The sequence below is a fragment of the Lepidothrix coronata genome, unplaced genomic scaffold (genome assembly GCF_001604755.1).
Source record: "Lepidothrix coronata isolate B3197 unplaced genomic scaffold, Lepidothrix_coronata-1.0 Scaffold210, whole genome shotgun sequence".
In the NCBI taxonomy this organism is placed as follows: domain Eukaryota; kingdom Metazoa; phylum Chordata; class Aves; order Passeriformes; family Pipridae; genus Lepidothrix; species Lepidothrix coronata.
Window position 1 is genome coordinate 221,907 of NW_016690390.1, and position 19,896 is coordinate 241,802.

Consider the following 19,896-nt stretch of genomic DNA (forward strand, 5'->3'; position numbering starts at 1 on the left):
TGAAGAGCTGGGAGTTTAACAGCATTAAAATCCTTTAAAATAGTAGGGTCAACAAAAACGAGGGGGGAAATTTGGCTGTAAAGCTNTTGTTAATTGTTACTTATTTCCAGAGCCTAAAGGGTCATTTAGTAACTGACTGATGCTGCATCTTTTATTGATGCATTCACAGCTGTCCCTAAAAAAACTCTCTAAGCTAAGGGGCACATTTGCAGCTCAAGTGTACCCAGGATTCTTGAAGAGCTGGGAGTTTAACAGCATTAAAATCCTTTAAAATAGTAGGGTCAACAAAAACGAGGGGGGAAATTTGGCTGTAAAGCTTTGGGAAGCAGTTCCCAAGGAATGCGTCTACTGAAAGCACATCCTCAAAATTTGGTTTGTGCTGCTCCCCTCACCTTCTCCAGACAGGAAGTTTCTCCCTTTCCCAGCTGGGATTTTCAGCTGTGGTGGGGATCAGACCTGTGGCCACACGGCTCCAACACACGCAGGACCACAGCTTTTCCCAAACCAGCCTGGCCACAGAGCAGCATCCAAAACACCCACTGGCTGCAGTGCAAGGAAGGGCACAGATCTTTGTTTCATGTTTGCAGCACTAGTGGGTGGCCAGCCCAGCAAGGAGTGGTGATGCATCACCACAGCATCACCCAGCACCCTGCCAGGCTCCTCCACATCCCTCTCACGCATGCCAAGGCACGGCGGTGATGTGGGCACTGCTTTGGGGTTTCACCTGGTCCACACTGGGCTTGCTGGGTCAAAGGCACTTCATAAGGAGCATGTGGAAGGTGTCACTGAGCCAGCACTTAAAAAAGCATCAGTGATACAGAGCCCAAGATAAGGCACAAAGCAGAGCATCTGTGCAAGTCGCCAGGGCAGTGCGAGCACATGGGAAGGAGGGGGACTGGGCAGCTGGCCAAGGTACAGCTTCAAACCCATGTGGCACTTCTCCCGAGCAGCACACTTTACCAAGAAAGGCTTGTCACAGTCCCTGATGTCCAGAAAGGGAAGCTGAGGGGCAGGGAGCAGCACAGAGACTCACCCAAGTTCACTCAGCAGCCCAGCGGCAGAGCCGGTGCTTGGATCCAGCCCCATCCTGGCTCCCAGCCCATGGCTCTGCCCACCAGACGGCTTCATCCAGCCCTGGGTCACCAACAGCACAGAGAGGAGGGAGGGCTGCCACAAAGACAGACAAAGGGAGGCCGTGATGGTGGCAATAACCTGCAGGAGAGACTTTTCTGGGCCTTCCCATGCTCCCACTGTCCGGGCAGTTACCGGCGCTTTAGCACCGAGACACAGTCCTTCTTCAGCGGCCCGATCTGCAGGTGGGCATCGACACTCTCCAGGAAGAAGGCTGGTTTCAGCTTGCACGAGAAGAGAGAGCCAAAGTGGTGGTTGATCTTGTTCTGGAACGGGTCAGCCTTTCCCTTGGTGAAAGGGGAGACCTTGAGCTGCTGCAGGCAGGTCATCTTGGAGTCCTTGACTCCGTAGAAGGTTAAGGCCTTTTCCGAATACTCCAGGAAGACCCCGATCGTTTGGAAGAACGGCTGCTGGATGACGGACTCAAAGCCCCCAAACCAGGCCACGTAGTTCTGCCCATTCCACTGGAGGCAGCAGGACCTGTCGTTGCGGCCCAGGCGGCCCCGGTTGTAGGCCTCCCGCGGGTCGAAGTCCTCGGCGATGACCCCGATGCTGACCCAGCCGTCGATGAGCTCCACCTCCCAGTAGTAGTTGCCCCTGTTCATGAGGTTCAAACCCAGCACCTGCTCGCAGTTGATGAAGCGGGTCGGGCTCTCCGGGTAGGGGATGGGGCACAGCACCCGCTTGGCCCCTTTGGTGCCGAACAGCTGGATGAACTTGTCAGCCGTGTCGCTGTCCAGGTCAATGATGAAGGCAACTGGGTGGGGCAAGAAGGAGAAATGAGGATGAGGAGGGAAATCCTCCCAGCCCTCCCTGCTCTGATCCCTCTGCCCCAGCCTTTGACAAATAGCATGATCCTTTCTGACTTGTCCTGTCACTCCCCTTGCTTTTAAATCCCGTGTCAAATTTCAGTCAATGAGGATCAGGGACTGAAAGAGCTGATACTCCCATAAGCAGGATGAATACAGGGTAGAGGAAGGAATAGAGGGGCTGCTCAGTGAGTTCAACTATGATACCATGACATTAGAGCATCCACCTGACAGAGTGGTGGTAGGAAAATCCCATATAAAAGCAGATTTCCAGTAACCACAGACAAACCTGGCAGGGAGAGACCCTGAGAAGACAGGAGACCAATCAGGCACATCACAGCTACAAACTGACCGCTCCTTGTGGTCAGCTTGCAGTGCACTGTAGCTCCCACATGAGCAGATGCAGCCCCCAACATGCAAGGCCATATGAGAACCACCAGTGGATCACAAACAGATCCAGTGGGAACAGCCCTGGATATCTGTTGCTATCGATTGCATTGCACGTCTGAACCACAGTGTGTCCCAACCCAACAGCAGCAGCAGAGCACACCAAGCTGAGCACAGATCCCAGTGGGCTGCACTGTACCACCAAAGCAGATCTTGTCCCCTGTGGACATCCCTGTGGTGACCCCATAACCCCTGTAAGGCTGGGGGGAAACACATACGTGGAGTGTGGGAGCTCAAGCCCAGCCCTGCACCCTTCAGCCTCAGCCCTTGTGCCCCACCCTGCTCAGCCACTGCATGATCCCTCTCATGCTGCAGACGACCCTCACTAGCCCAGTGCTCTGCAGCAAACAAGGCAGATGCACAAACTCTGATCTAATTTAGCAGAGGATCCAATTTTGTCAAGGGCTAGAAGGCAGCAGGAATTACACAGGATGCCTGCAGCCCCCTCCTCCTGGGCAGCTGGGCCAGCAGAACCACAGACAAGGGAAAAAAAGTATCACCAGTATAACCAGATTATGACTGTTGTCAGGAAAGCAAGGAGGCTTCCTTGTTTGCCAAGCAATATTTCCTCTGGTGGTGGCAGCGCTCCTGCCAGCTGTCGGCTCGGGATCAGCGTCGGCCGGGCATGTGGGAAGGAGAGAGGAAAGGGAAGGTGGACCTTAGCAACAACTGTCAAAGCAGAAGTCCCTCGCTTACATTTCAGGAAATAATCACGGCTCTCCAGGCAGGCGGGATTGTTTGACTTGTCTGGAAACCGGGATTCAGCCAACACTGCAGAGACAGGGACGGAAGGGTTTGCATCAGCCAAGGAACCAAACCAACAAGGGTGTTATTGGAGCATCACCCCCTGCCCAGCACCCTGGTGGTACCCAGCTGATGTGGCCCCCGTGCCTCCTGCATCCCCACTCCCCCTGCACATCCCTGATGGCTCTCACACACAAAAGGACAGACACCACCTCTGCCACCCCAGGGAGACAGGCAGCGGGGCAAGGAACTGGCTGCAATTCCCATGGGAATCTGAGCAAATGAGTGAGGAGAGAGCTCAGGTTAAATGAGAGAGCACGGGAGAGAGCTGCCACACTGGCTTTCTATCCCTGGCAGGTTTGGGAGATCACAGCCTGCCCCATGAAGAGGATCATCTATCCTGGGAAGAAGAGTCCCCTTTCACAGGAGGCCACTTTGGCCACTTGCCCTCTCCCGCAGGGCCCTGCCTAACTCCCAGGCTGTTTGTTGCCTCTCCAGCCTCCAGTCTCTGTGGAAAAATTCACAAAACCTCAAAGAGGCGTAAGCCCAGACAGGGATTGTGCAACGTGCAGGGAACCCGTGCTGAGCAGCTTCCAGGGCTGGAAGGAGAGGGGCCAGTGCTCATGGGGGACATCGAGCCCACAGACATCTCCCAGCTATGCAGGGAGGAGGGGGAGGGTGATGGGGAGACCTCCAGGCAGAGGCACTGGGTGAGCACAAACCTTCCTCCATCTCCTGGTAGTTCAGCCCATCAATTCCTTTCCCCTGCAAGTGGTTCCACTGGTTTTTGCAGGCAGTGGACAGCACATCCTTCACAGCACCCACGACTTGGGTGCACTTGGTGAAGTTCAGCTCATTCTGGAAGCTCGGAGCTGGGGAGAGCTTTTCTTCCATGGCTACTTTTAAGGCCTGAAATTCCTGAGCCAAAAAAGACGGAGTTTCAGGAGTTTTCAAACAAGCCAAAGTTGTCTCTTGTTCCGCAACCCCACCCAGCCCTGGAGGATTTGGGAACTGGCAGCTCTGATGGACTTGGCCCAAGGACAGCCTTCACAAGGGAGGAGAGCTCTTTCCCAGCCACATGTTCCTGGAACCTGCTCTTAGCTGCCTTTCAAACCTGGACCCAGACCATGCCCACCTCACATGGAGCAGCATCTCCTCCTGAAAAGGTCTCCTCTTGCTGGGCTGTCAGGGAGGGGGGAAGGCTAGAGGGGGGCAGTGGGGCACCCCAATCTCTTGTTCTCTGCCCCTCACGCCCAGGTACCCAGCCTGGGCAGCACATCAGCTTCCCCTGAGTCACAGACAGGATGGAGGAGAAAGTCTTGGCTGCCTGGTCCTCCTGGGAGTGGGGAGGGGAGAGGACTGTGCCAACAGCAGTGAGACTCTACAGCCCACATATCCCAGGGCTCCTGGCCTCCAGCTCCTCAGGAAGTGGGATAAAACCCCAAAAGACAATACTACTGGCTCCTTCTTGCCCCATCCCACCTGGAGGAAGTAGATGGTGTCAGTGCTGGTGACGTTCTCCAGGTTTTGCTTGCCCTGGGCCAGCTTGGCTCGTCTCTCCTCCTTCCAGTGGAGATCAGCCTCAGCCTCCCCCAGCATGGAGCGCTCCCCGGCCTCGATGAAACCTGTCACCTCCTTCTGGAAGGTTGCCAGGATCTCAGAGGCTTCTGCAAAGAGCCTCTCAACCCTTTCCTTCTCCTTCGTGGCAGCACCCTGAGTGCAGTGAGAGAGAGGTCAGGTCCCACAGGTGAAGGTGCAGGAGGGCACCCTTGTCCCCTGCCCAGCACCCACCTCTCAGTTCTCTGGGGTCCCTCTGACACCCCGTCAGTCCCTTCATCCAAGAGCTCAGATCATTTCAGAGATCAGCTATCAAGGGATCTCGCTGGGCACAGCCACTTAACTGCTGCACCACGCCTGGTGTCCCCAGGCAGTGAAGTGACGTGGTGGCACAAGGGCCAAAGGGGACCAAACCCCTGTGAGGCCAAGGAGAAAAGGTGTAAGAGCCAGAGGATACCCTGGCATAGTCCTTGCCCTGTTCCTTCTTCCAGGTTGCAAACAAAAGCAACCAGAGATCCCGTGAGGGTTAGCAGAGACGAGGAGCAAAGAATCCTCAGGGATCCTTGCCAGGGTCACTGTGGTTTTATGGAGCACGTTGCCCTGTGAGCACCAACTCTACACCCCACACACCCCAAAAGCTCACAGCCCCTTCCCCTCGCTCCCCAGCCCAGCAGAGCTGCACTAGCAGAGCGAAGCCATGGCACAGTCACCTTAATGAGCTCCACCAACTTCTTGGCCTGGGCGATGGTGACTGCCAGCTCCTCCAGCTCGTTCTCCACATCGCTGAGGAATTTGGCTTGTTGGGCCTGCGGACACAAGGGACAAACACTGAGCTTTGCCCCTGATCCCACAGGGAGCTGCAGGACACCCAGCCTCTCCCTAAGTTCAACCCTCTCTGACCACGACCTTGCTGTCAGGCTTCGGGTGAAGGACACAGGGGGAACCACGAGTTGTTTTCCTGTTTTCCTTCCCTGCAACATCCAACCTGCAAACATCCCTTCTCCCTGGGCTGGGAAACCTTTAAAGGAGCAGCCGGGCTACAAAGGGTCATGTCCAGTTCCATGCTCCCCACCCTGGTCCCAGCGGAAACCAAACAAACAGGAATTTGAAAGCAAACCCATCGGGCAGTGGTTGCAGCAAGCGCAGCTAAGCCGTGTGCTCTCAGTGTGTATCCCAAGGCTGGGGAAAATACACCTGGGACTGGTGGAGAAGCTGAAAGGCAGAACTGGACCACTCAGAAACACAGCACAGAGTCCCCCGGGGGTTTCTCTTTGGGAGCAAAGCAAACCAGTTCTGGAGCACAGAGGTGCTGCATGGCTGCAAAGGAAGCACCTTCCGAACACGTCGTTTCCTGGCGTGCTATTGTTGGCGCCAGCCATTGCCCATCACGAGCTCCCTGGGGAGCCAGGAGGGCACTGCACTTCCCAACCGGGGCTAGTGCTCGGCCTCCTGGCCCTGCTCTCTGCAGTGCTTGTCCCCAGTGAGGGGATACAGGTGCTTTCCCCGTCCATCCTTCCCAGCCTGCAGCGCAAGGGCAGTGGCAGAGGCCATCTAGGAGACGTTAAGCAGTGTCTGCTGAGGTCTGACAGCTCCCCCGGGGCTGGGATCACACTCACTTTCTATTTTAAGGCACCTGATGACTAATAATGCCGACAAAAGGGTTTTCCTGCAATCCCAAGAACCCGCGAGAGTGGGAGCTGGCTTGGGGCTGTTTCTGTGCTCCCTGCCAGCATGTCCGCAGCTCCTGGGCTCTTCCTTGGAAAAAGCAAACCCTACCGAGGTCTCAGAATGCCTCATCCCGATGCAGGGTGTCACCACACCCCAAGCCTCAAAGACTCCCATCTGCCTGCAGCCCCACAGAGGCCCCACACATATGAGGCACCAGCGTCCAGGAAGGCAGCACCACGTTGGGCTTGGAGCCCCGACTCCCGGGGAGGCTCGTGGGTGTGAATTTAGGAGGTGACTCAGTCACATCTGGGAATGGGAGTGATGGAAAAAAACCCCGCTGCCAAAACGCCGGGATACAAAGGGCTGGGGGAGCGGGAGCGGCGGCCGGGCAGGCTGCCAGGAGTCGGGAAAAACCGCCTCGACGGAGCTGTGGGAACAAGACGGGGGAGGTGGGTGCCCTGTGACCGCGGGGGCGGCCACTGCAGGGTGTCCCAGGCACCCCCACCCCAGCCCTACACCCACGGGATTTCCACAGTGGGAAAAATCCCCAGGGGCCGGCTGGCAGCGGGTCCCCAGCTGCCCATCCTGTCCCCACCTCACGGGGTTCCCCGACGGCACAGCACCCTGTCCATACGGGGTGGGGTCCCCCGAGGGGTGTGGGCTACAGCACACACCATACACGCCATCCCACCAGCGCGGCACCTGCACACACCCCACGTGGCGATTTAGGCTCCCCGCTGGGGACAGGGGTGCGGCATGAAACCCTCCAAGGGACGCTGCACCCCACCCCACCCAGGACACCCCCACGCCAGGGTCCCAACCACGCGGGGGACCTCCGCGCCCCCCCCCTCCCACACACCCACCCGCACGCACCTCCTTGTGCTCCCGCTCCTGCTCGAGGGGCACCACGTCGTGGGCGCGATGCTCGTGGGCGCGGCAGCGGGCGCACACGCAGGTCTGCTCGGCGCGGCAGAAGCCGTCGAGGGGCTGCAGGTGGCGGGGGCACAGCCCCTCCTCCAGCCGGCGCAGCGGGGCCACGAGGCGGTGGGCGCGGAAGGCGGGGGCGCGGCGGTGCGGCTCCAGGTGGGCTCCGCAGAACGACGCCAGGCACACCAGGCACGACCGCGCCGCCGCCGCCCGCGACCCCGGCGGGCACACGTCGCACAGCACCGCCGCTCCCGCCTCCCCTCCGCCATCCTCCTCCTCGGCTCCCGGGGCCATCGGCGACGGCGGGGACGAGCCGCCGGTGGCGGCCGCCAGCAGCGGCAGGAGCTCGCAGAGGGCGCGGTTCTTGCGGAGCCGCAGGGACGCGGGGACGGGCTCCTGGCAGAGCGGGCAGCGGGCGGCCCCGCCCGCCCCGCCGCCGTCGGGGGGGCCCGGCTGCTGGCGGAGCGCCCGCAGGCAGCCCTGGCAGAAGTTGTGCCCGCACGGCACCGTCACCGGGTCCCGCAGCACGTCCAGGCAGATGGGGCAGCCGAGGGGACCCTCGGGCAGCCCCGGAGCCGCCAGCGCCAGCCGCAACGCCGCGGCGGAGGACGGCGGGGCACTCCCGGGCGCAGCATCCATCCCTGAACGCCCCGAGCGGCCCCGGCCCCGGTCCCAGCCCCGGCGGGGGCGGGTGGCTGCTGCGCCCCGCCCGCCCGCTCCGCCTCCCCGCGCCCCAGCTGGGGCTCCGCTCGCCGCGGGGGCTGGGGGCTGACCCGCACCATCACCCTCTGGACCTGGTCCCCAGGCACCCGCGTTCCTGGGGGTGTCTCACCCCCTGGACCTGCTTCCCAGTCACTCGTCTTCCTGGCGAGTTCTCACCCCTGGGATTTACCCCCACCGGGCATCTGCTTCCTCTCCCCGGCATCTGCTGCCTTCAGGGAGATCTGCCCCCCAGCCCTCCGGGGGATGCCACCCCGATAAAGATGTACTGTCCCCCCAGCCTCTGGGGGAGGTCTGCCACCTCCTAAAGGATCTGCCCCACTGGGATCTGGACTCTTCCCAGGGTTCTGCTGCTCCCAGGGGAAGCTGCTGTCCCTCCCCAAATCTCCCATCCCGGGAAGCTGTAGCCAGCCCATTCCAAACCCACCCCAAAGGGTCTGCTGTCCTCTGTGAGCATCCCCTTACCCCAGGACCTGCTGCCACCCCACTGCTCCCCAGGAGCTGCTCCCCACCTTGAGGCTATATGGGAGGTCCTGGCCCCCCCGTGCATAACTGCAGGTGCTTTCCTGCCAGCCCCGTGCCCTTGGACACACATCAGCCATTCCCATGGAAAAAAGGGCTGGCTCAGACCCTGTCCCCTCTTCCTCCAGGGCCCAAAAGACACCAAGCAGAGATGGGGAGACACCAAAGTGCTTTGAGTGTGAGGATCTGCCTCATAAGTATGGTGTCTCCAGACCCCTCCTGTGCAGACCATTTTTTGACTTGGATAAGTTCCCAGGTCCACGCTGGCCCAAGGACAGGGCTGGGAGGGTGGGGAGGTGTGGAGTGAAGGAGGAAACATGGCAAGAAAAATCACATCTGTTCTTGCAGAAGGGGTTTGATCCTTTTAAGCCTTTTGTCCCCAAAGGAAACAATGATGTTATTCATTCCCCATGCATTCACCTGCACGTCCCCAGCCCCTTTGATCCCAGTGCCCAGTTTCACCCCGTTATCCCTCACCAGCATTCCTGCGGGAGCGGGAGGAGGCGCCGGACCTGCGGTCTCGCCCTTGGAAAAGCTTCAATCAAAACTTCAGAATTTTCTTCTGTGCCAGATCAGCCTTGGGGCAGAGCCATAGGAAACCAGGTTTCCTTATCACAGTGCTGCGGTAAATAAAGGACCTTCTGGTTCTTCCGCCAGCTGGTCCCTCCAAGGGGCTGGTCACCAACCCCTCGAGGACATGGAGGGGCAGGATGGGGCCCTGCAGGGATGGGTGCAGGAACAAGGGCACCCAGCTTCCCTCCCCTTCCCCCTATGCTGCTTGGTCCTGTATCTCCCACCAGCACTAAGGTCAAACCTGTAGGGAAATAGAGCTTTATTGAGAAAAGCAGCATCATACAAAGAACTGCAGCGTAGAATCATGAACAGTTCCTCTGCCATGTCTGAGAGTGGCAAGAGGGGACTGGGAGGGGCTGGGGGAGCAGGACCTGCCTGCATGTGAGGCTGGGCAAGCACAGGGCTCCCTCTGCATTGCTCCACAGCACTCTGTGGCAGCAGCACCCTTTCTACACTCTCTCTCACCCCAAATATTCTCCAGGCTTGGGAGGTCTGGCAGGGATAGGAGAAAGAGGAAAACTTAATTCTTTCACTCCCTGTTTCCCCCTTCCTTGCTCCGTCTGCAGGGACAGGCACCCACATGTGCCCTCACACACAGTGACCAGGGGCTTTGCCCCCAGGGTGAGCTCCAGCCCTGCCTCCTTCCCCTTCCCTGCGTCAGCAGCGTGATATTTGCATATGCAAATTAAATCGGTTAATTTTCATGTCTGTCCTCATCAGCTCTCGTTAAAATATTGCACCATGTGCCGTGCCTGCCTCGGCATCGAGGTCCCTTTCACTGTGACAGGTCCTGGCTGCAGGTTGGCTGTGGCACCAGCCTGGCCGACGGATCAGTGTGGCGGCTCTAGCTCGGTCCCTCCAGCACAGCGTCACCACTCGGCCCTCACACAGCCAAAACACAGGGTAGAGGGGCTTTGTGAAGACATCGTGGAAGGAGTGGATGAGCTGCATCCTCTCCCCGAGGCCGTAGAAGGAGAGGAGCCCCTTGTCATAATCCAGGCTGACCCCCAGGTTCTTGTACAGCTGCTCCTGGATTTTCTCCGCCTGGCCGTTATGCCAGGCCAGGTAACAATCCTCCCGCACCTGCAGCCCCCACGAGCCCCCATCCAGCCCGATGTTGAACTTGTGGCCCCGCTGCTGCTCCCAGGGGAGGCCCCAGTAAGTCACCCCCAGGATGACGGAGTGGCTGGAGATCTCCACCTCCCAGTAGTGGTGTCCTGGGCCGTATCTCTGCGTGCACAGCACCTGCCAGGGCTCGAAGCGGGGTCCCTGTCCCCTGTACATGGGGGTGGTGCAGTGCTTGGCTTTCCGGGCACCTCTCGACAGCTCCAGGTACTTGTTGGCCGTCTCGAGATCGAAGGTCAGGTTGCGGTGGTCTGGGAAGAGCAACAGCATGGATGGGGCTGAAAAGATTCATCAGATCTTTATGCCCCTGGTGTGACACCCCCCCCCCCCAGCAGTGATGGGTTTTAAACTGTGTAGGGCTGGCTCCCGAAACAGAAGGGAACAAGTTTGTTTGGAGGGGAAGGTGAGCGAGGTGAGATGAGATACCTGCCCTGGAAGGAAGAGAAGCAGCCCAGAGAGAGCTGGCAAAGCACTGAGACACAATGCTTCACGCAGTCCTTGCACAGCCCAGCTCACAGCCAGCAAGTACCAGCGGCTCCATGGCCATTTTGGAAGAGATCTTGGTTTTATGAGCAAAAAATACGAGCGTGGGTGGCGAGGGGGGGAGAAAACCAGGCAAATAAATATAGTATTGCAGGGAGTTACTCTCTTGTGCATGGGCTGTTGTAACTCCTGCCATGGGCATTCACTGGTCACCAGCACATCACCTTTCTCCCACAGCAACCTGGCCCACAGCTCACTGGGCTCCTGCCTTCTGCCCATAAATAACGGGGTTTTTCCTATTAATAACCCTAAGAACGTTTTTTTTTGGGACTAATAAAAGGAATTAAAGGTTCCATAGGCAGTGATTGCCTCGCTGGCAAGAGTGACGTGACCAACATTCCCTGAACTTTGCCCAACCCTCTTCCCAACAGGGAGGAGATGGGAAAAGGAGCAGTGAGGAAATCCCTAAGGAACTGGAGCGGGATGGGCCCGGGAAGGGAAGGGGATATGAAGGACTGTGACAGGGAATGCTGAGGCCATATCCCTGGATAGAGAGCAACGACTGCAGGTAGGGCACTGGACTAGGGCTGGGCTGTGCAGGGCAGTGACTGATCCAATACCAGGCAGCTCCAGTTTCCAGGGGAAAGCACTCCCTGGTGCTGCTAATCCCCCTAATAAGCCCTTTCCCACACACACAGTGTCCCCCAGCCCATCCACCCCATCCCGCATTTAGGGAGAGAGATTGGCAGAACCGTGGAAGGAACCCCTGTCCCTGCAGCCACAACCATCCTTCTCCCAGGGAGGAGCCCAGCTTGGTGACATCTCTGCCTGCTGGGGACCCCAGCTGGGTCCCCCTGTCCCTCCAGGCCCTCCTGTGCTCCTCACCTTTCAGAAGCTCAGCTCGGAGCTGGCACTCAGGGAGAGGATTCAAGACCTTCACCGCCGGCGCCTGGGGATGCACTGGGCCTGTGGAGGATGGGAACAGGCATTTTGAGTGATGCCACCCAAAAAACTTGTTTCTTGCATGTGCCCACTTGTTTCAGCATTCCCAGCAAGGAGGGGACATGGGGAAGCCACCCAGTTCATCCCACCCCATCTGCTGAACAGTAGATGTGTCCCCATCCCAACCCCCTGAGCCTGGCAGCTGGGTCCCTGGCACCGTGATGTGGGCCAGGCTGGGATTCAGGATGACTCGGTGGCCCTGAGAGCAGTAGGATTACCTTGGCCAGCAGGACTGGGGGCTTTGGGGGCTTTGGGGGCCACAGAGCCAGGCAGGTCCTCCAGCAGGAGCCTGGAGATGCCGGTGAGGATGTCAGAGATGGGCTTGATCACATGAGCCACATCAAACTCCACGGGGGCCAGCACCTCTGGGCTCTCCAGAGGTGGGAGAAGGGGGAACTCCTGTGGACAGACACACAGACAGCCATGCACCAGCCTGGGGAGGACTGTGCGAATCCATGTGCACACACTGTGACTCCCCAGTGGGTGACAGCGGGATCACAGCACTGTCCACACAAGTCCCACCAGAACAGCTCTTCCCCACAGCCCCATCACATCCCTGAGCCGGGCTGTGTTCTCCCTGGGAAAGGGGCTGAACACACCTCTGCCCTCACTGAAAGGGTGCAGGGCTGGCAGTGCCCAGGCACAGAGAGTGACACAGCGTCAGGATGGTACCTGGAGGAAGGTCCTGTGGTCAGGGCAGGCCAGCAGGCTCTGAGCCCTCTCCCTGTGCTGGCCAAGGACATCCAGCCTGTCCTTCAGGAGGCTCCAGTTCTCCTCCACGCGCCCCAGTGCCACCACCTGCTCTTGCTCGATCCTGGCCACTGACTGACCCTCGAAATCCTCCAGAGCTTTCTTCAGGTGGGCCAATTTGCTCTGGATCTGAGATTTGAGCTCCTCGGAGGAGTCCTGGGTAGGGAAGAGCCATGAGAGCCAGTGTGCTCCCACCCACGTGCCCAGCACAGAGGTGGCCACAGCACTACCTTGATGCTGCGTGTTTGCTCCTCCAGCTCCCGCATCGCCCGCTCGATCCGCTCCGATTCCTCCTGCGCTTTTTCCAGGGACCCTTTCAAAATGATCTGTGAAGAGAGGCACCAACAAAGAATCAAAAGACCCCCAAGGTCATCAAGTCCAATCGTTGCCCTAACACCACCAACTAATCCACAGCACTAAGTGCTACGTCCAGTCCTTTCTTCCAGTTGTGTCCCATTGCATATCCTGCAGTGCAGCACTGCTGCCCACCTGGCCCCCAGGAGCCCTCTCAGGGCTGCAGGACAAGGCTAATGGGGAGGGAGAAGCCTTGGGAAGGGGACACTGCATCAGGGTCACCAAGAAGTGATTTTCTGTGCTGTCTTTCACCTCTTTTTTATCTGTTTTCTCTAGATCAGAGGATCATAAACACATATATCAGCGTTCATCCAGCGCTGCTGGATTTACCCAGCTCGCTGCTGCTCCTGACAGCACCTGGTTTCTCAGGGAGCAGCAGGGCACTGGTGGCACATCCTGGCCAACCCCCTGTTCAGCTGAGGCCAGGCGCAGCCTGGCACCCGGAGGCACATCACATCCCCCCAGCAGGGCACAGGGCAGTGAATGCCCGAGCTGCTGTGACTCCCCTTGCTCGCTCTCCCATCGCCCCATCCCTGCCGCCCATCGTCCCCACCTGCTTTTTGGACCGTTCCTTCTCGAAGAGCACCAGCCGGTGCCCCTGGCACTGCCAGACGATACAGACGCAGCAGATGCAGCGCCGCTCGTCCTCGCAGTACAGCTCCAGCGGGCGCCCGTGCTGCGGGCACAGCTCGCCCGGGGCCACCTCGCACCTGCCCGCGCCCGCGCCCCGCGCGTCCCCGTCCCTCGCCAGCTCCACCACGCTGTACAGGGTGACGTTCTTCTCCAGCTCCGGGCACTGCTCGAAGTCCCTGCGGCACTCGGGGCATGTATAGCCCTTCTCGGCCCCGGCGGGCGCCCGCTCTCGCTTGTGCCAGTGGTCGCTGATGCAGCGCTTGCAGAAGTTGTGGCCGCAGGGCAAAGTCACGGGCACCCTGAACAGGTCCAGGCAGATGGAGCACACCAGCTTCTCCTCCAGCTTCTGCGAGACGAGGGATGCCATCCTGCCTGTGCCGGGGATCGGGGCGAGGATCCGGAGAAACAGAAACTCAGCTGTGCAGGGGAGGAGGAGATGGTGACGCTGTGCCCGGAGGCGGGTCAGGGCTCCCAGCCGGACGTGCTCTTAAAGAGACACCCAGTGGGTGCCCGCTGGCCACGCTGGGTGTGCCACACGCTGGGGAGACGAGGTGACAGGGAGGGTTGGAGCTGCTCCCCTCGGGGAGAGGGAAGGCTGTGAAGCAGAGCAGGAGGCTCTGGAGAGGATGGAATGCTGCAGTGGCAGCACAGGGACACACGCAGGAGGCTGACAGGGATCAGAGCAGTGTGTACCTCCGTGAATGTGCTTGCACAGGTACATATCGATGTGCATCTGGATTTCATTCCTTTATTGCCCTTTCAGGGAACTCCCAGGCATCCTCACCTCTGCCAGGGCTGGATCCCCCAGCACAGCACGGCAGCTCCCCCTGGCACAGAGACCTTGGTACAGTGAGAACCAGCAGAGAGAGGCACCCACTGCTGCTGCAGCCACATGTCACCTCCCTCTGCAGCGACACGGCTGTGACACACACCAGCACCAGCCAGGGCCACATTCCACCCTTGCATCGTTCCATTTTGAACTCCAGCTCCTGCTGTTTGCGCATGTCCCCGTGCACACCCACCACACCTTTTCCTACGAACTTCCTTGCAACACCCGTGTGCATCAGCACCTCGAAACACAACAAAGATGTCACCTGGGCCACCAGTCCCTGCTCAGGGGGCAGGTGGAGCCTTCTGTGTGACTGTCTGTGCACTGCACACCTTCACCTTGTCACACAGCTCAGTTTCAGGAGGAGCACCACCCAAAATCCCCACCCAACCCTTATCTCTGTATCCCGCTGCTGTGCTACTGTTTGCATGCACTCCCAGGCTGCTGACACTGCAGGATAACCTCAGTTGGCAGCAGCTCTGCAGCCTCCCCTCATGAACAGCTTCACTTTCACCTGCACAGGTGAGGGGAAGCAGGGAGCAGGCCTGTGGTGCATCCAGGGTGCTCACCAGGGGGCTCTTGGATTGTTGGAGCAGCTTCTGTACCACAGGTAGGCTCAGAGCCACCCCCCAGACCACCCCTGGGACCTGTCACAACTCCCTGCACGTTCCAGCAGAGCTTCAGTCCCCAACACATTTCTTTGGGCTGGATCTACAAATTCTGACCAAATGTTCAAAGCTCAGAGAAGGGCATAACACAACCTCTGGGCACCCCTCCAACACCCTCCCCCAGGCTTAAACCAGACCCCAGAACCCTTCAGGGTGGGAGGGGAGTTCAGGGAGCTCCAGGGAAACTGTAACAACCTGGAGTACCAGCAGTAAGGGGACACTTCAGCCCAGTCTCAGGTGTTTGCTGAGGAAAGGGGGACCTGCAGAGAAAGTCACTGGGAAGCAGAGCTGGGAACAGGCAGCTCTAACAGCAGGAGCACGTTGGTATTTTGGGGATTAAACATGTGAACAGGGAGAGCCCTGGAGAGCACAGCAGAAAGCAGAGGAACTCCACAGCCTTGGAGCAGGACCAGCAGCAGCAGTGCCAGGACACCACCACAGGTCTGCCCCAACCCCAGCAGCTGTGCTTGTGCTCAACCTGTCCACACCAGGTACATCCTGTCCAGGGAGTGAGGGGAAGGACACTGAGGTCCGTGTGCTTGGGCAGCTGAAGCCAGATCCACAAACACTGACCTTGTGCAGGTTTACTGCCTGTGCAGCCAAACACTTCCCAACCCACAATATCCAAGAGGGAAAGTGGTCCAGCCAGGCAAAGGGCTGCCCTTCTCCCCTGCATCCTGCTGAGCTCCCCAGCTCTGTGCCAGCTGGCTGGGATAAGAGGCTCTTCCCAATAAAGACAGCTCTGCCAACACTTCTCAGAGTGTGTTTAATCAGGCTCATCTCTCCAAGGGGACTGCACAAATAAAGGCTGACACAGCCCTGAACTGCAGCGCTGTTAAAAGGAGGAAATCCAGGCTGGCCTGGCTCTGTTTGTTCCCTAAACAGGCAAAAGGAGAACTGTGATCCATGCAGAGAAGCAAGGCAGGGCATCTCTGGGGGGACTCTACCCTGCCAGCCACTGATCAGCTCTGCTGCAGAATCAGGAGCAAGATTTCAGCCTGGATTCACTTCAAATGTCCTCATTAAGCAGCCTCTTGACCATGCAGCTCCAGCACTGTGAGCACCTGCTGCCCTTGGCTGCCTTTCCCAGGGGATCTGGGAGCTGAGGGGCTGAGACTGTCACCTCCCTCCAGAGGCGCTGAGGGAGTGCACGAAAGCTGGGAGGCAGCATCCCAGCGGGCACAGAGCGCTGGGAGGGGGCCAGCTCCTAGTAAATGCCGTAGGTGGGCTCCTCCGTGTCCCGGTACCTGTCCAGGTACCTCAGGGGCTGCTGGCGTGGGAACTTCAGCTGGCGAGGGTGGTACACGGGCGGGCGCACGAACTCGAATATCGGCTCCCTCATGTCTGCAAAGGAGGGACCCACAACCTCAGCACGAGGGCTCAGATCCCAACCCAGGCCCCCTTCCACCCCCAGGGAACAAGGCTGCTCATTCCAAGCAGCCTTTTAGAGGTTGTTCCCTCAGACTGCCGTTTGGAGGAGGGTGGCTCAGGGAGGACCCAGTCCATGCTGATCCCAGACACATCCCAGGCCTGAGCGAGAGCCTGCAGCCACATGGGATCGTGTCCCACCCACCCCCTCCAGCATCCCCACACACTGCATTCATTCCTTACTGAGCAGCTGATGGAAGATGGAAGTGACAGAGCTGTCCCACCGACACTGGAAGAAGGCCAGCCCTGCCGGGGTCATGGCGTCCTCGTGCTTTCTGTAGAAGTCAAACGTGCTGAAGGTTCTCATCTTGAGGCTGTAGCTGGAAACAAGACACAAGCACAAGGGCTGAGGTGAACCTCTCCCTGCAGCAGCATCTTGGGAGGCAACTACTGCTCCACATCACCCCAGAGCCTATGAAACAGAGGGAAAATGGAGCCAGCAAAAGGAAATCTCCCAGTGTCTCCAGCTCTGTGCACATTTCTGCCCCAGTCCAGTTCCACAGCAACAGGACTCTGTGGGGCTGGGACTGTGGCTGCAGGGGACACACAAACCCAAAGCAGCCCTGGAGAACCCTGTGGAGTGATAGGAACTGCCCTCCTACCGCAGTGACAGGCAGATGAACACTACAAGCAGCAACAGCAGAATTACCACGGCATCGGCCGAGTGTCCTCGCGGAAGTCGATGGGATGGTCTTGCTTGAAGAGAAGGAAGATGAAGCGATGGTAGCCAGTCCCCATGGCAGGGAAGGGGGGCAGGTAGTGGCAGATCTCCTTTCCTGACTTGATGTCATTGCCTGGGATGTTGGTTCTGAACACAAAGACATTTACTTTGCTGTGTATCCACTCGTTTCCCTCCAGCAGATTCACCCAGGGTTGCGAATCACTCTGCCACGTTTTGAGGTGACTTCTGCCCCATTTGATAAGGGAACAGATAGCAGAGGCTGCTTTCATTGGAGGAAAAATCCCATCCAGTGATTAGAATGCCAAACAGCAGCAACACCTGGAACTCCTGCATCTTCAGCAGGACCCAGAACAGGGGGCTACAGGAGCTCATGGCAGGGGCACCAGGGAAAGCCACGGATTCCCAAGCTGTTGGGGGAGTTCCTGCCCATGCCCTGAGCACAGGGCACGTGGCTCTGTTGTACTCACACCAGCCAGTGCAGGTACTCCGAGTCTGTGTCCCTTAGATGTCCATCTGCCAACACACAACAGAGAAAGGTGACTTAGGGACCCCCTGGTGTTTGCATGACCCCAAAGTGAGAATGCTCAGACCTGCTTTGATCAGTGGGAACACCTTGAGACCTCCCAGCATTCCTTTCCTATCACAAAAGGAGCTCATTCCTATAGGATTGAGTTTAAAATGAGGAGCAAAGAACTCTGCAGATCTAATTCTGAGATTCTTGGAATATTCTCAGTCATCTGCTTCCCTTCACTGTGCCTTGGTTTCTCAGGGTGAACAGTGTTAGCAAACCTGCCTTCCAGGCAGACTGACAAGGGAGAGGAATTTTGGGATGGGAGTCAGGGAATTGTTGGTGTGACACAGGTCCTGTTGTGTCACTGTTCTCTCTCTCAACTGCTACAGATCTGAGGAGGCTACAGTCTTTCCTACATATTACATGTCCCTCCCTAGCAGATATCACATCACCTTTGACTATGCAGCCAAAAGAAACAGGAGTTAACCAAAAGCAGAGTGAAACAACCCAGTTTAAATGTGTTTTTTTTTAAAGAACTCTCTGCTTACCTGGATTTGTGAGCAACAAGGTCCAGAGAGAGCCTTTATCTGCCTCGTATGACACTGCAGGGGGACTGGAAGCCTAAAAGGGCAACATAAAGAGAAGGTAAATCACTCAAACAACAGGTTCCATGAATTTGTCACAGGCAAGGCTGGAAAACAACAAAGACTGGGCACAGCCAGGCCACTGGAATCCAGTTCCACCTGGATTGCCCCCAGAGCATTAATAACCATCAGCCTGCTAACAGACAACCATCCTGCTGCAAATATCTGTCCTTATCAGGTCCATCAAATACATTTCCTTCAGCACAGAGGAAATGCTCCAGTAAAAGGAACACTGGAAGCATCTGACAGAAACAGACAGACAGGAACAGGCTTCCCACGGGGTCCAGGCTGTTCCCAGCCCCCCTCACGCACCTCTGACGGAGTCACCATGTTCCCATAGTAGACTGGCACGAGGTAATCGTCCTCTTGGCTGTAGTGCACCCTCAGGGCCACCCATGGGGTGAAGGTGGCCCCCTTGAACAGGTCCCTGAACACCCCGCAGTGCTCGGCCACGCGCTGCTTGTGGAACGGGCCGCTGGTCCTCTCCCACTCCGCCCTCACCTCATCGAGGGGAATGAGCACTGCAGGGAAACAGGAAGGCTGCAGAGGCACAGCTGGGCACTGGGGCAGCCAGGGCAGGGAGGGGGTGGTGGGGCACTGACCCGTCTGGAGCCGCGCTGCTCTTTCCATCTCAGCGTTCTGGCGGTTCCCCCTCAGGATCGCCTTTCTCTCCCTGATCTCCTTGGCCCGTGACACCCTCTTACGTGGCAGGCTGATGTCTGTCTGTGGCTCTTCAGACAGGGGTGAAAAGATCGCACAGGTGAAACATGTGAGCACCCAAAACAGCCAAACACAACACTCTGTGAAATGTCTGAAAGTGTGGGAAAGAGGCACAAACTTCCAGACATCAGGATTGTGGAATCACAGAATGGTCTGGGTTGGGAGGGACATTAGAGACCACAGAGTTCCAAACCCTGCCATGGGCAGGGACACCTTTCACTAGAAAAGACTTGAAAGGATGATCAGGACTTGATTCTGCACCTCCAGGCTCCTCCTCCTCCTTCCCCAGCTCATCAAGCTCCCATTCCCAGCTTTGGGACTGGGAGCAGCCCAACTGTCATTTGCTGCAGGTCTGGAACTCTGTATCCTGCTCTGCTCTCCGTGGCACTACTGAGGCTCCAAGGAATCATTTCTTTGCTTTGTGACTTTTGGCAGGTCGTGACCAATCTCCCTCCTGGAAAACTGCCACCCCTTTCCCCAGGAGACATTTGAACTGTGCAAGGGCTGACCTTGTCCCAGAGCTCCTCACAGGGCAGGTATGGGGGCAACCCCATGTCCCCCAGAGCAGCTTCCCAGCCCTCCAGCAGCCCCTCCCAGGGTACCTTTGGGGGGGTTGGTGTGCTGATGGTACGTCTTCCACCACCGGGGCTTCCTGCTCTCCTTCTCCGCCAGCCGGAAGTACCGGGTGAAGCTCCGGTATTTCTCCAGGGCATCCAAGTTACTGACATCGATGTCCTCGTTGGGCATTGGCCCCAGGGGGGCTGCCCTCTTCCAGAGCACGGCTGTGGGGGAACAGAGAGAGAGAGGAGTGAGTGTGGAACAGCAGCATGATCCAGGCTGTGCCACCCCCATCTCCCACAGCCACATTCCCAGAATCATAAAATCAACTGGGCTGGAAAAGACCTTTGAGATCATCAGTCTTGATCCAACCCTGCTGTGGTTACCAGACTATGGCACTGATGACACATC

At 58.1% G+C, this 19,896-nt stretch overlaps 3 protein-coding genes across 3 annotated transcripts in view; all 3 read right to left on the reverse strand.

Annotated features, from left to right (window-relative positions):
• Positions 1–176: 176 nt before the first annotated feature.
• On the reverse strand, positions 177–7,922 carry TRIM47 (tripartite motif containing 47). Its single transcript, XM_017833001.1, has 6 exons — positions 7,230–7,922; positions 5,399–5,494; positions 4,614–4,844; positions 3,854–4,049; positions 3,084–3,158; positions 177–1,888 (listed from the first exon to the last, which is right to left on the reverse strand). Exons 1-6 carry the CDS (start codon positions 7,920–7,922, stop codon positions 1,263–1,265), a joined length of 1,917 nt encoding a protein of 638 aa, XP_017688490.1. The 3' UTR covers positions 177–1,262.
• A 709-nt stretch (positions 7,923–8,631) lies between these two features.
• TRIM65 (tripartite motif containing 65) lies at positions 8,632–13,879 on the reverse strand. The gene is made up of 6 exons (XM_017832996.1): positions 13,366–13,879; positions 12,689–12,784; positions 12,381–12,614; positions 11,927–12,107; positions 11,592–11,672; positions 8,632–10,474 (listed from the first exon to the last, which is right to left on the reverse strand). The coding sequence occupies exons 1-6, from the start codon at positions 13,810–13,812 to the stop codon at positions 9,825–9,827; spliced, it is 1,689 nt and encodes a 562-aa protein (XP_017688485.1). The 5' UTR covers positions 13,813–13,879; the 3' UTR covers positions 8,632–9,824.
• Positions 13,880–15,689: 1,810 nt separating this feature from the next.
• Positions 15,690–19,896, reverse strand: part of MRPL38 (mitochondrial ribosomal protein L38) — a 5,719-nt gene continuing 1,512 nt past the window's right edge. The window contains exons 2-9 of the mRNA XM_017833093.1: positions 19,530–19,709; positions 18,810–18,938; positions 18,520–18,728; positions 18,112–18,184; positions 17,520–17,565; positions 17,020–17,178; positions 16,554–16,690; positions 15,690–16,286 (exon numbers count right to left, since the gene is read on the reverse strand). Of these exons, the coding sequence (XP_017688582.1) occupies positions 16,150–16,286; positions 16,554–16,690; positions 17,020–17,178; positions 17,520–17,565; positions 18,112–18,184; positions 18,520–18,728; positions 18,810–18,938; positions 19,530–19,709 (1,070 nt within the window). The 3' untranslated portion in view covers positions 15,690–16,149. The remainder of the gene's footprint in view (positions 16,287–16,553; positions 16,691–17,019; positions 17,179–17,519; positions 17,566–18,111; positions 18,185–18,519; positions 18,729–18,809; positions 18,939–19,529; positions 19,710–19,896) is intronic.